The following is a 13,070-nucleotide window of genomic DNA, read 5'->3' as shown; positions in this document are numbered from 1 at the left end:
TATATATATATATATATATATATATATTTGTTCATTTATATATATTTTTAATAACTTATTCTATATGAGTATGAGGAAACCATCAGTGTTATGTCATGATATTTTTTCAGTTGACTTGTTACCACCAATAAAATGTGCACCCAATATCAGTTTTACTAATTATTTCACAAATGTCACACTCACCTACAAATTGCTTGTTTAATGATTATCGAGCCAAAAGCATCATCTAGTCATCTGTTGTATGTCACAAGTGTGTTTTTTTCTTTTCTTTTGATTATGAACAAATAGAATGAAACTTGTCATTCATGTTTTTCATTTCTGTGTACGTGCTCATGGCATATTTGGCACTAAAATTTAAATTTTAAAGTTGTGCTCAAAAGAGACATCTCAGTATACAAAGAAGTGAAAATTTTTCAAGGTATACTTATGCCTTTCATAATGTTTTTGTCTGACAAGTTGTCACTATTAAAAAGAGAAAAAAAAAATATTTTCTATAGTGAAATGTTGAAGAATCTGTAAAATGAGAAATGAAAAAGAAAGTTATTAACATCACTAATAATTAATACTTACTAGTAGTATTTTACAATGATGTCCTTATTGTACTTCTAGAAACTTGTGACTGAGGGAAATGAAGAGCTATCCCGACACCTTTTAGCAGGGATGGGAAGTTATCAACATTTGTTACTTCGGCTGCAAACAGAATTTTACTTGGATTTAGAAGGAAATGTTGATGTCCCTTTTATATGGCAACAGAAGGGGACAAAGAAAGGTAATGTTTGTAGCGTGGTTTACAAACTGTACACTCTGTGTGTATTGTAAATTTGCATAATTATAACTTGAAGTTGTTGTTTTTTTCCCCTAAATATCTTCCGATACTGTAGGAAATAAACCCACTTAAAATAAGGAATCATCTTAAGTCTTTTGTCCTTGACATAGAACAGGGTGCTCTCAAGATGTGACGTTCTTCAAAACCTATAGGACTACGGAGGAGTTAAAGATAACATATATCTTTAACTTACAAAAAATGGATTGAAAATCTATCATGAATGTTGTAACTTTAATATAGGCATGCAAGAATATATATACCAGCTGCAATAAGTAAAGCTTATTGAATCAGATAATTAGTTTATTTCAAAGTTATAGGTATGCGGTAAAGTTTTAAATTAATATTTACTAACATGAAAAACATCATGCCATTCAAGTTAAGCTGGAGTGTTAGCATGATTTAGTAGCTATAAGTCAGAAGTTTTATTTACAGTTGATTTAATTAATTCAACATAATTTTTGTCTGCTTATTGTTTATTTAGAATTAAAATTAATTCAGCATCTTGTTTGTGGCCCATTTTTTGGCAGCCCCCCCCCCCTACACTGGTCTACTAGATGTCCATTACGTGTGTTTGTATATGTAAGATTACTTTTTTTACAGAAAAGTGGAAGAAACGTCAGAAGAATCGTGAAGTTGAAGAACCTGTGCAGGAATGGTGTCGTCAAGCTTGCCATCATTTTCTTATTTGTTTAGGGGATCTTGGTAAGTCTTCAGGAATTAAGAAATTATATATTTTTCTTGTTTATATTGTCATTTCATGAAATATAATTAGATTGGCTGGATGTGACCTAATAGTTGTGTCAGATTAACGATGTAAAGATGTAAGGTTCTGTTTGCAGTATACCACTGAACACCTTTAGAACTCTCAGTTTTGTAGGGACTATAATTGAGTAACCATATTGATAGTGGGCTGCTAATGTTTTACCCTCCTTCAAATCAGCAGTTCGAAATTAGAATTGGCTATGCTTGAACTTTAAAGTCCCTGACCTATTTGTTTAGCCTTTGTATTTTACATGGTGCTACTCAGATTGAAAATACCAAATACTAATTAAATTGTATAGTTATCTTTAAACAACGTACAGATGCCAAATAGTTTCATTTTACAAATTGTCTAGCAAAAAAAAAAAAATTTTTTCATTTATATTTCTTAAGTTAAACATATTTATATATCCTTGTTGTATTACACCTGTTTTGACGACTACATTGCTTAAAATCAGTTTCATTAAATAAATTTACCAAATTTTGTATTTAAGTCAATAGAATAAAAATTGTTTATTTGTTTTTTAATTTCACGCAAAGCTAAACTAGGGCTATCTGCGCTAGCTGTCCCTAATTTAGCAGTGTAAGACTAGAGGGAAGGCAGCTAGTCATCACCACTCACCACCAACTCTTGGGCTACTCTTTTACCAACGAATAATGGGATTGACCGTCACATTTTAACGCCCCCACGGCTGAAAAGGAGAACATGTTTGGTGGGATGGGGATTCGAACACGCGACCCTCAGATTGCGAGTCAAGTGCCTTAACCACCTGGCCATGCCGGGCAATAAAAATTGATTTGTATTTTAGAAAGTATTAGTAACTATGCTGTTGTATTATTTTCCGTAGATAATATTCTTTTTTCCCTTTTAATTTGATACAATTTGGTAGCATTACTTTATATGTACTGCTAATATTTATACAGAACCAGGGCTCAGAATATTCAGTACTTAGCTGGAAAAAGGCCAGTAGGTTCTAGCATTTAGCACTAGCATTTTTTGCCAGTTGATAATCCAGGTAAGATTATGAATATACAGACCATTTGTAAATTATGATCAAAATTAAGAAAGAAAAAAAAGATGCTGACTTTAAGCACAGAATTTCTGGGAAAAAAAAACCACTATGAAAACTGATTGATAATTTCTTCCAGTAACCTGTTGCACGTCAGTTTTGTGCATGTTTTAATGGGATTTCCAAAGTATAAAATAAATAAAAACAATGCATTCAAGTGGTTTTCAGGTTTTTTTTTGGTTTTTTTCCTTGATATTAGTTAAAATATTAGGCCAAAAAAGTTAGTTTCAAGCCCCGAGAACAGTGGGGTATTTATGTAATTATCTTTCTCTAGATTTCTCAACATCCATAGTGCATTTAAGAACCATGAAGGACAATACTGTTTTTATTTATGATGAAACATTATTGTTATATTGTAGCTCGATATACCAGTGATCTTGGATATGAAGAGAATATCGGTCTTGCTAAGCGTTACTATTATCAAGCTTTTGCTGTGGAACCCTCCATGGGAATGCCTCATAATCAACTAGGAACATTAACAGCAATGACTGCAGGAGGCTGTAATGCTGCATACCATTATTTACGCTGGTAGGTGTTTACAATTCAATCAAACAATCCAAATGTATATGTATTTTAATTAACAAACAATATCTGATTCAATGGCAGAAAATATGTCTATTTTGGTATCCCATCTAATCCAGATATTTGGAAGCCTTAGAATGAGGTATATGGCTGTGTAGGGCATGATCCAGGGATCATTTTGTTATACTGTTTTCTTTGATCTGAGTGGTCGTTAAGGTGCTTCTATCATACCAAAGTGGACTATCTGCATGCTATAGTCATGCTATCTTATCATTATTTTCGTACTCCTGTTATCCTTCTAATTTTCTTGCTCTTCAATCAGAAAAAAGTCTGTATATTCTCTGTTCCTCACCTGATCTTGAATCCTTCTTCCCTCTTATGCTCTTATTTCCATTTGAGAGCAAGGTGTTGGATACATCCATAAGTTTACCACTCCTGTACACAGACATACTTTTTTTTGGGTACCTGACAGCACCTCCTTTGACCTTTCCCTCAGCTTTTTCAGCAACCATGGTTACATTGTGATCACATCCACATTTGTACTTCCTTGAACATTTTGCTACTTTACATTTGCAGGTTAGCTTTGAATCCAACTTCATTTCCTTCTCAACAAGAACAAATATTTGGGGATTCTGTTTTAGCAATTCTTCACAAAAGATTTGTGAGTAGTGAGAATAACATAGATAATGTGCTACAACAATGCAATGACCATTGTCTAAATTAGGGTAAAAAATCACCAAACTCTGCTGATAAAAAAATGATCACAAGTTTTTTAGGTATTATTCAATTACAGATCATAATTATAAATATTCAGTTATTTATGTATTTTTATTTAATCATATCAAAAACCATAATTTTTGCATCTGCCTGCACTGAAAAAAAATTATAGTATTCTGTTCTATTGTTATAAAACATTCTCCAATAAAAAGTATTTCTATTTTATGATAGATATTATGTAATAAGAATGCTGGAATATTATTTACTGGATTATTATTTTTTCAATGCTTTGAAAGTAACACATTGTTTTATTTCCACTGAAGGTAACTCTTACTTTTCAGTACTTTTAAATATTTTCAACTTCTGTTTAGTCTGCAATCACCAAAACCCTTTGATGGTGCAGAAGGAAACTTACAACGTGTTTTTGAAAAAAACATTCAGACCTTCAAGGAATTGGACAACACAGAAGAAAGAAATGGGTTAGTTATGCTCATTAAGGCTACTTGTAATTTGAAATGTTTTCTGTAGTGTATTGTATTTTTAGTTGTCTTTTACTCATCATAGTAAACCTATACTTGTATGATTTGAAGAATATTATAGAATTAAATACTACTAGTTTATTAGTAATCAGTTCAGTTTTCAGTAAACGTAATTTAATAATAAAGAATAAAGTGAACGTAGTTACATAAAGCATTTATTAGCTAACTGAAGATGAACTTCTGAAGAGTTTGAAATGTCTAATAAAGTATTTAGTAGACAAACTGTTTAAGATACTTCAAGAAAACGTGAAGCTCAATCTATCTTTTAAGTCACCACTTGTCAATGAATTATATTGGTTTCCTATAGCATAAGTAATATTTTAGTTCTCCATGAAATTTGCTTTTGAAAAATAAAGTAATTTAAACCTAATTTGATAGGAAAAATTGAATCAGACATTAAAGAACACTTTTTGTTGCATTAATCATAAATAGTTTTAATAAATCTGATTTTTCAAAATGTCTCCTTAGTCATAAATTTTTATAATATTGGATTACAGTGTTTTTTTATTGTTGTTGTTTTTTTTCATCTCACAGTGAACTAGTAACCCGAAGATTTTTGGCCAGGTTTCTGAAATTGTGTGAAGACTTTTTAATGTGTCAAGAAGAAAAGTAAGTAATTAAACAACAGAATTGTTGTTATTGTAAAAATGTGTTGAGCTTTTGTGTGTTTCTTACCTTGAACTACTGTTGTAGATCTAGGTGGTAACGGTACTTGAAATACTGTTCTAGATCTAGGTGGTAACGGTACTTGAAATACTGGTCTAGATCTAGGTAGTAATGGTATTTGAAATACTGTTCTAGATCTAGGTAGTAATGGTATTTGAAATACTGTTCTAGATCTAGGTAGTAATGGTATTTGAAATACTGTTCTAGATCTAGGTGGTAACAGTATTTGAAATACTGGTCCAGATCTAGGTGGTATTTGAAATACTGGTCTAAATCTAGGTGGTAACGGTATTTGAAATACTGTTCTAGATCTAGGTGGTAACGGTATTTGAAATACTGGTCTAGACCTAGGTGGTAACAGTAATTGCATATATTTCATTACAGAGATACAAGAAAATATGGTGTAATATTAGAAAGATGATAATAATGTAAAAACTTTTTATGTTTCACATGACAGTTTGGTTTAATAATTCCTTTGGCAAGGTTTAAGAAGATACTGGTCATTTGTCATTTTACAAATGGCTTCTAATCATTTATCACATTCCACAACTTACCTTATAGACATTTGTAATTTAGTGTATGTGTAATTAGTTTTTGTAGGTCCCTTACGTGGTCTGAGTTTTAGTTATTTCATTGTGATTGGTAGTATACAGTCACTCTGCCAAGACTTACTGCAGGACTTCCACCATTGTGTAACATCCATACAGTGCTCACAAGATGAAGATGAGGAAGCTGAACAACTTGACAGTAGTCTAATCTTCAAGTTAACAGTGATGACTGTTATGTGTGCTCATAGACTACAAACTACTGGTAAGATTTGCACTTGTATCTGTTTATGTTTGTTTTCATTTTGTGTTTTATTAATTATCTAACCTGATATTTAGAGTAGTTAAAAGTTGCTGAATAATTGTGAGTCTGAATTTTTGTTCATGTTTATATAAGGTAGTAAAATTGACTTATTCAGTACCCTTACTGAATGGTTAAATTATCATGAGAATGAGTCATGTGCCATTTGAGGTACTTGATCTGAAAAGCTGTTACTACTCAGAAGAGCAAGAAAAAAGGAAGTGGAATTCAGCATAAATTAAGCAGAAGGTAATATTGATTTTACAAAGTATAGTTGGAAGTGAGGTCCTGTGTGTGCAATGTGTAACCATACTAAAGTTTTTTTTTCTAAAGTCAGTCTCATGTCAGATGAAGGTATAGTGTGTTCCTAAAGAAATTGTTATTGATTGTTTTCAGGTGTAGGTAGTTATGTTATGTACATACATAGGTGAATATAAGATGAAAAAGTATACCAAATTTAAATAATAGTTTATGATATTTCTTTATTTTATGAATTCTATAGTATTCATAGGATTTTTTTGTATGATGTTGAAAATATAAGCTCTGGTATAAGAAACATGAGGTTGCATGCTATGAATTACACAGGCCTGCAGTGGTTTTATTGTCTTGAAATTTTTACATGTTCTACAGTAATTCCTGTACATTTTTCTCTATCATGTATGAATTTTCCACAAAACATCATACATACTTTTACATAAGTGAATTATTTTCATTGAAATCAGGTCACATTTTGTTATTCTTAAAATGTTAAAAACCACTGGCCATAGATTTCTCTAGACCAATTGCAACGTGAGCCTTATCAATCGTTCTAGAACCTAAACATAGCAAAAATAATATTAAAAAATGTTCATTGTGGTAAATGAAATAATAATTTGATCGAAGTAAGAGTTTTTTTCTTCTTGATTTGTAAAAAATCCTTACGTGATAGAAAAAATATATATATTATTTTCGAAATCTGCATAGCTGAATTATGGAAAATCCATTATTAAAACCAAAACAACTTTTATGAAGTTTAAATTTGCAGGCCTGTTATTATTCACAAAAGTTACTAGCATTTTGCCTCATTTTCATAAACCAGTTTTTTTGTTTCTAGAAATCATCAAAGACTTCAGTGGTTTAAGACTGTGATGTAACAATTGTTCATTAATTTTTGCACAAGATACATAAGCATTTAAATTACTAATGCTTGAATAAATGTTATTTAACTGATCATCAATATCAAGTTGATTAAGCTTTGAAGTTTCTAAAACATTAACTAGTAAAACAAATAATTATAGTACATTTTAATGTATTGAATAAATCTATTGTTCAAATGTACTGAAGGAAATTTCTTAATTTCAGGAAGCCCACTAATTTCTACAGCAACAGCATTTCTTCTCACATTTTTCTCTCACCAGTGTTGCTATTGTGTTCAACGGTTACAGCCTGCCCTGTTTCCATTCTCATTCAATGCTCATCCCATCAACAACTATGAAGATACTGGTAAAATCCTTGGTTTTGATACCAAGTAGTGTTAATAATCGAATTTTTTTGTTTTCAAAAGTGCCACCGGCATGGCCAGGTGGTTAGGGTGCTTACCTCGCAATCTGAGGCTCGCGGATTCAAATCCCTGTCACACTAAGCATGCTTGCCCTTTCAGCCATGGGGGCATTATAATGTAATAGTCAGTCCTACTATTTGTTTGTAAAAGGGTAGCCCAAGAGTTGGTGGTGGGTGGTGATGACTAGCTCTAGTCTTTCACTGCAAAATTAGGAATGCTAGTGCAAATAGCCCTTGTGTTGCTTTGCATGAAATTCAAACCAAACAAAAAATTTTTTCCAAACAAGTAAAGTTTCATTTCGACATTACAGAAGGTTACATGCTAGTACTTCAAAAAATTATTTTGTGTCAGATTATTTATAAAGCATGAAAACCTTTATAAACCTTTTTGGGGACGTATTAATAAAACTGCATTTTTTATTTAAGAAATCTTTTGTAATTGTATTATAAAATAATGAACATACAGTAGTGATTGGAATGTTGATTGCACCTTAAGTTAAATTAGTATTTGCTATTACTCAACAGTGTGTGTGTATATGCACTAAATTAATTTAACATTTTATTAGCATTTTAGTACTTGGACAAAGACAAATTTAAACAAAAAAATGTTGAGAATGTTGCTTCTCTGTTTTATACATTAAAGAAATAGAGAATTACTCATGTTTTGAAGTAGTTAACAATTAAAATCTAGTTTGGTTTGTAAAGAACAAAAAAGTACAAATACCTTTTTTTATAGAGAAAGTACATCAAGTTTTTTTTTTCAATATCTCAAATACTTGTTTCTGACTTTTTTGCATTCTTTATTTTCTCATCAAAACAGAGCAAACCAATAGTCAGTTTGTAGTTTAAGGACTTTTCATTGCCTCTGCCTTTTTTTTTTTCCTCCTGTTTGAAGGTTGGTGTTTGCAAACTGATTAATGCACTGAATATTTGTTTTATTTTTTATATGCTGTTCGGAAACATTATAATTTGTCGTACATGTTTCCTTCCATCAGTATTTTAATACAGTAACGGGGAATGCTATGATTTTTACAATTTATTGATTTTAGTTTAGAGTTTGATGTCAAATATATTTTATCAGTTTTAAATTAAAATTTTTTAATCATGGTGTATGATTACATACCGATTCAGTGATACGGGTTTTATATACAATTTTAACATATTATGGAGTTAACAATCTCCTTCCATCTGTGAAGGTACTGTTTCTTTGATTCACAGTTGCCACTAATTCTATGCTGTGGTAGCAATACATTATTGAACTGACCAACATTTGATAGTTTGGATATCTTTTAAATGTAAGTTTTAAAATGTTGGACATAATTTACTCATTCCACCTTAGTCCAGTACTACCTGAGTATAAGGAATCAATGACCTTTCTACCAAACTTTAGGCAGTCTTTAGTAGTTTAATATCATTGTCACAACAAGAGATCCAGAAGAACCATTGATCAAGAAAGGCTTGATCATATTAAGACTAAAGCCTTGTCTGAAATTATAATTTTGATTTTAGAAAGTTGTTTTTGACTATCTTCATATGTTTACTTTTGTTTTGGTAATATCTAATGTTAGAATATATATACGTTAATCTTTAGATACTAGAAGCACATCAGCCACTGCAACTCCTGTTCCACCAACACTACCTACAGAAGACAATTGTGCCATTGTAGAAAGCATGACTGATTATAATCACAAGGTTTGTTTGTGAATGCTTATGCATTTTATGTTTAAGACAAAGCTGTGGAAAGTTAGTCTCTTTGGTCAAGAACTAAACTTCTGGATGTTTGACTTATAGTTCAAAACAGAAACTGAATTAAATTTTGGATGACCTTATTTATTGCAAAATTTAAATTTAAGAACATTTTTAGTCGTTTTATCACATACCATCTCCATTTTTTGGCTTTATACAGAGTATGGAATCTTGTAGATCAAAAAACTGTTAGTTTCTACATTTTTCTCGTTGTAATTTTAACTTAATTATCATGAGTTCTTAACCCTTTCGCATTAGACTCTCGCAGTTTGCAGAAATCGAGTCACGAATTTCACTTGTACAAAACTATGTGCGTTAACTCTGAGATTTCTTAACATATCCTCTTAAAAACTGGGAAGATTTTGTTAAAGATCATGAGTAACTTGTACACAAATACTGACAATTTTATAATTAAGTGTTTTTGCTAAAAATTTGTTGTTATTCTGTTGTTACTTGTATTCAAACTATTAAATTTAGTGCAAGGTGATTTTTATTTTTAAGTATAAAAATACTATTCTGTGTTTTATAGTTTCATGTTTTATTTGCATAAACTCTAGAACCTCCTAAAAAGATATCAAAAGTTTTTTAAGATAAATATTTATAATTTGTTTTTCATTTTTTCTACCATATCGCTAACTCTAGCTATTATAATCAACGTACAATCAATAATTAAAAATAGGAAATAGAAAAAAAATACATCCCTTTCAATTTTTTGTAGAATATCTTTAACAAATGTTCTTTTGTTAAATTCATAATTTCAGGTCTTTTCCTTTTCACATATAGTTAATTTTTAATGTTTTATTTTCCTTTCTTGTCCTTTACCACTTATTATTCATCTGGACACAAGTCAACGTTGCCCTCGAGGCAGATTACAGTGTCTTTGAGAGACATGCACAACCCTTTGAGAAAATTTTCGATTTGTTTGAGCTTTATAGCCTACATGTATGTAGAACTTACATAGATATCTGTATAGTCATTAGAAAGAGATCATTTTAACTATAATCTAACGATGGTTATTTTGAAATTGGCACTTAGTTATTGTCAAGACTATATGTGACTGACTGTAGTATTGTTGGCTGCTTGATTGACTATAGCACTTATGGTTGTTTCTTACCTAAATATGTTATAGTTAGAGATACAGTTTAAATTGTATTTAGGTCTTACTATTATATTTCAGTTAATTATGTATTAGTTATGTTTTAAAATGCATAATTAAAAGGTTTTAACATTTTTAAAATATACATCATACTTTGTGTCTGTTCTCAAGGCTTACAATATTACGCACTGAATTGTTGAAGTTGGGTGTGGCACCTGTCGGTTGAAAAAATGTATTATTCATTTTAACTGTATTCATTCAGAGAACTTTGAAATGTGCAAATCAAAAGGTTAAGTAAGCATCCTATTGTCTAGACGTACCTCTACTCAACTACCATTATATTACTGAAGATACAGATAGCTAAGGTAGAGAATTTTCATAGCTTGTTGGTCACGTGACAATACACCTGAAGTTTTAAGTAGTTTTTTAAAGGTTTATTTTGAAATAAAGGTCTTAAAACTTAGAAAAAATGAAACTTCTAATCATAACATATATTATAATATTAATTTCATTCACATATGTTGATAGTAAAGGTGTTCAATTAAATTTTTAATGTAACACAGTGACTTCCGCAGAAAAGCATTTAAAGTGGCACCCGTTGCTAAAGGGTTAATTAATATTAAATGTTTTTCCACAACAGTGAATAAAATAAAGAAAGAAGGAATAATATTCACCTAGAATACAAATAAATTGCAGTCTATTTGCTACCATTTTCTTTACAACATTTGGCCTTTCTGTTGTAGCTTTGTTGACGTTTTCTTGTGGTTTTGTTTTATGTTCATTTCACAAGGCTAAATCTCTGGTGTTTTATTTGTTGAAATGGTTGGATACTTCACATGCTTTTAAATTTTTTTATATATTCATTTTTTAATTTGTCTATTTCTCCATTTGTATTCTTAAGAATTAATAATTCATAAACATCACCACAACCAAAGCACAAACTTCAAACATAAAGCACTACCTTACAAAGCTATATAATGTGCCTAATGCACTGTGGTTGTAACTGATGGCCTGAAGCCAGGTTTCATAAGCTTCTGGTACAGACTAAATTATTGATTCAAGATTCAATGGTATTTTTGTTTTGTTCTTGTATTATCTTATTCATTTCACAAAATAAGTAACTGTTCTATAAAGGAAAGCTTTTATTCAGATATTTAGTCCAACTTTTATATGTTTTCACAGCTGTGCTATCATTCTTTTTTTAATCTATTTCATTCCATCAAATACAATCAGAGGCCTAATGAAATTATGTACTAACCCACCTTGTTGAGAAAAATTTTGCAATAAAATAGCTGATAATACCATTACAACTAATATAAATAGATAGTATTTATCTTAGTATGTCTTATTTATAAAACTTACCTCTAATAATCTCTAAGCTCATGCCAGAGCAAAGGTCAGTGTAAGTTTTCATTTGTTTCAAACTATGAATTATAATGTTTGTAAAGAACCAAAGTAATTACTTCAACAAAATAAATAAATAAAACAAGCAGGGAAACCTATAAACTGATTTATTTCCTTTACGTAGCATACAAAAAACTAAAACCATGATGTAGTTAGATTATTTGAAGGCATGTAACCAGAGGGACTTCTAACATAATAACTAAAAGTTTAGAAATTGACAGTTAATTAGATAAAAAGAAAGAGAATTCTACAGCAAATAGATTGTGGGAAATAAAATAATTCCAGGTTTCAGGTAATATATTTAGGATTTTGTTAGCTTTAGAAGTTTGAAAATTGTAAAGCAAAAAAGTGCAATAGCTGAATTTTACAGTTTTTGACAAGACTAACTTTAAAACTTCACTGTTCTCAAACTATTTGAGCTAGAAATAAGCAACAAACATGTAAAAAGACCAGGTAATTGCAGCTGTGTTTTCTCAATAGATGGAAAGTTGAAAGTTCTCTACTCTCAAATAAAATTTACAATTATAGGAGCCAAAAATTGTAGGATTGGCAGTTTGGATTTTTTTGGTTACTTTATCGAAAATGATTGTTAACAAGATTTATAAAGAACAAAATCGTACAACTAAACATTCCAGTACAGTTTTGTTGTTATTGTTAATGATTGGAGGAGGGAGATCAGACATAATTTTTGAAATTTTAATAAAATTTGTATAAAAAAATTAATAATCTGAACATTTCCATTATGGTTTATACCTTATGTGATTGGAGGGAGAAACCAGACATTCTTTGAAAACTGAGTATAGGCATGTGCCTCTCTTAATAACCTTGAGGTTCTGTGTAAATAGTAATACTTAAAAAAGTAATTTTAAATATATAAGAGCGATGGTCAAGTGTAAGTAATAAAGTAATGCCACTCCAACCAGCAGTTTTATGAAATTACACAAAGATGATGGCCACATGCATTTAGAAAAGTAATTCCACTCTATGTAGTAGTTAGAATCTTTGGAACTTGTTAATACTGTTTACCTCAAAACTTACCTTTGTGGAGATTGATGAATAAAAGTCAGTCCAAAAATTGTGACACTTGTTAACCAAATGTTTTGCAATATTTGTGTAAACAGTGTAAGAATAATGAACAGAATCATGTAATTCCATGATAAAATACTGATAAGGTCTGTGTACTAACTAGATATTTCCGTGAATATTTAATTCTTATTTAACCCTTTCCCATACAGGCCACGGGTGAAAGGCAATGTCATCTGTGTTTTTTAATATTTACTTTTAAGTTAAGAAATTGAGTAATGTATAGTTTTAAAATTTGAATTATAACCTACAGTTTG

General features: G+C 30.4%; 1 protein-coding gene across 1 annotated transcript in view; it reads left to right on the top strand.

Moving 5' to 3' along the window:
* LOC106468747 (protein SMG5-like) overlaps positions 1-13,070 on the top strand; it is a 45,182-nt gene that overhangs the window by 7,474 nt on the left and 24,638 nt on the right. Inside the window, exons 4-11 of the mRNA XM_013929191.2 lie at positions 610-769; positions 1,427-1,528; positions 3,015-3,183; positions 4,266-4,373; positions 4,968-5,042; positions 5,746-5,909; positions 7,287-7,427; positions 9,076-9,176. Coding sequence (XP_013784645.1) covers positions 610-769; positions 1,427-1,528; positions 3,015-3,183; positions 4,266-4,373; positions 4,968-5,042; positions 5,746-5,909; positions 7,287-7,427; positions 9,076-9,176 — 1,020 coding nt within the window. The remainder of the gene's footprint in view (positions 1-609; positions 770-1,426; positions 1,529-3,014; positions 3,184-4,265; positions 4,374-4,967; positions 5,043-5,745; positions 5,910-7,286; positions 7,428-9,075; positions 9,177-13,070) is intronic.

The sequence above is a fragment of the Limulus polyphemus genome, unplaced genomic scaffold, assembly GCF_000517525.1.
Source record: "Limulus polyphemus unplaced genomic scaffold, Limulus_polyphemus-2.1.2 Scaffold3144, whole genome shotgun sequence".
NCBI classification, from domain to species: domain Eukaryota; kingdom Metazoa; phylum Arthropoda; class Merostomata; order Xiphosura; family Limulidae; genus Limulus; species Limulus polyphemus.
The sequence above is the reverse complement of the archived record's forward strand: the minus strand, read 5'-3'. Positions and strand labels throughout refer to the sequence as shown.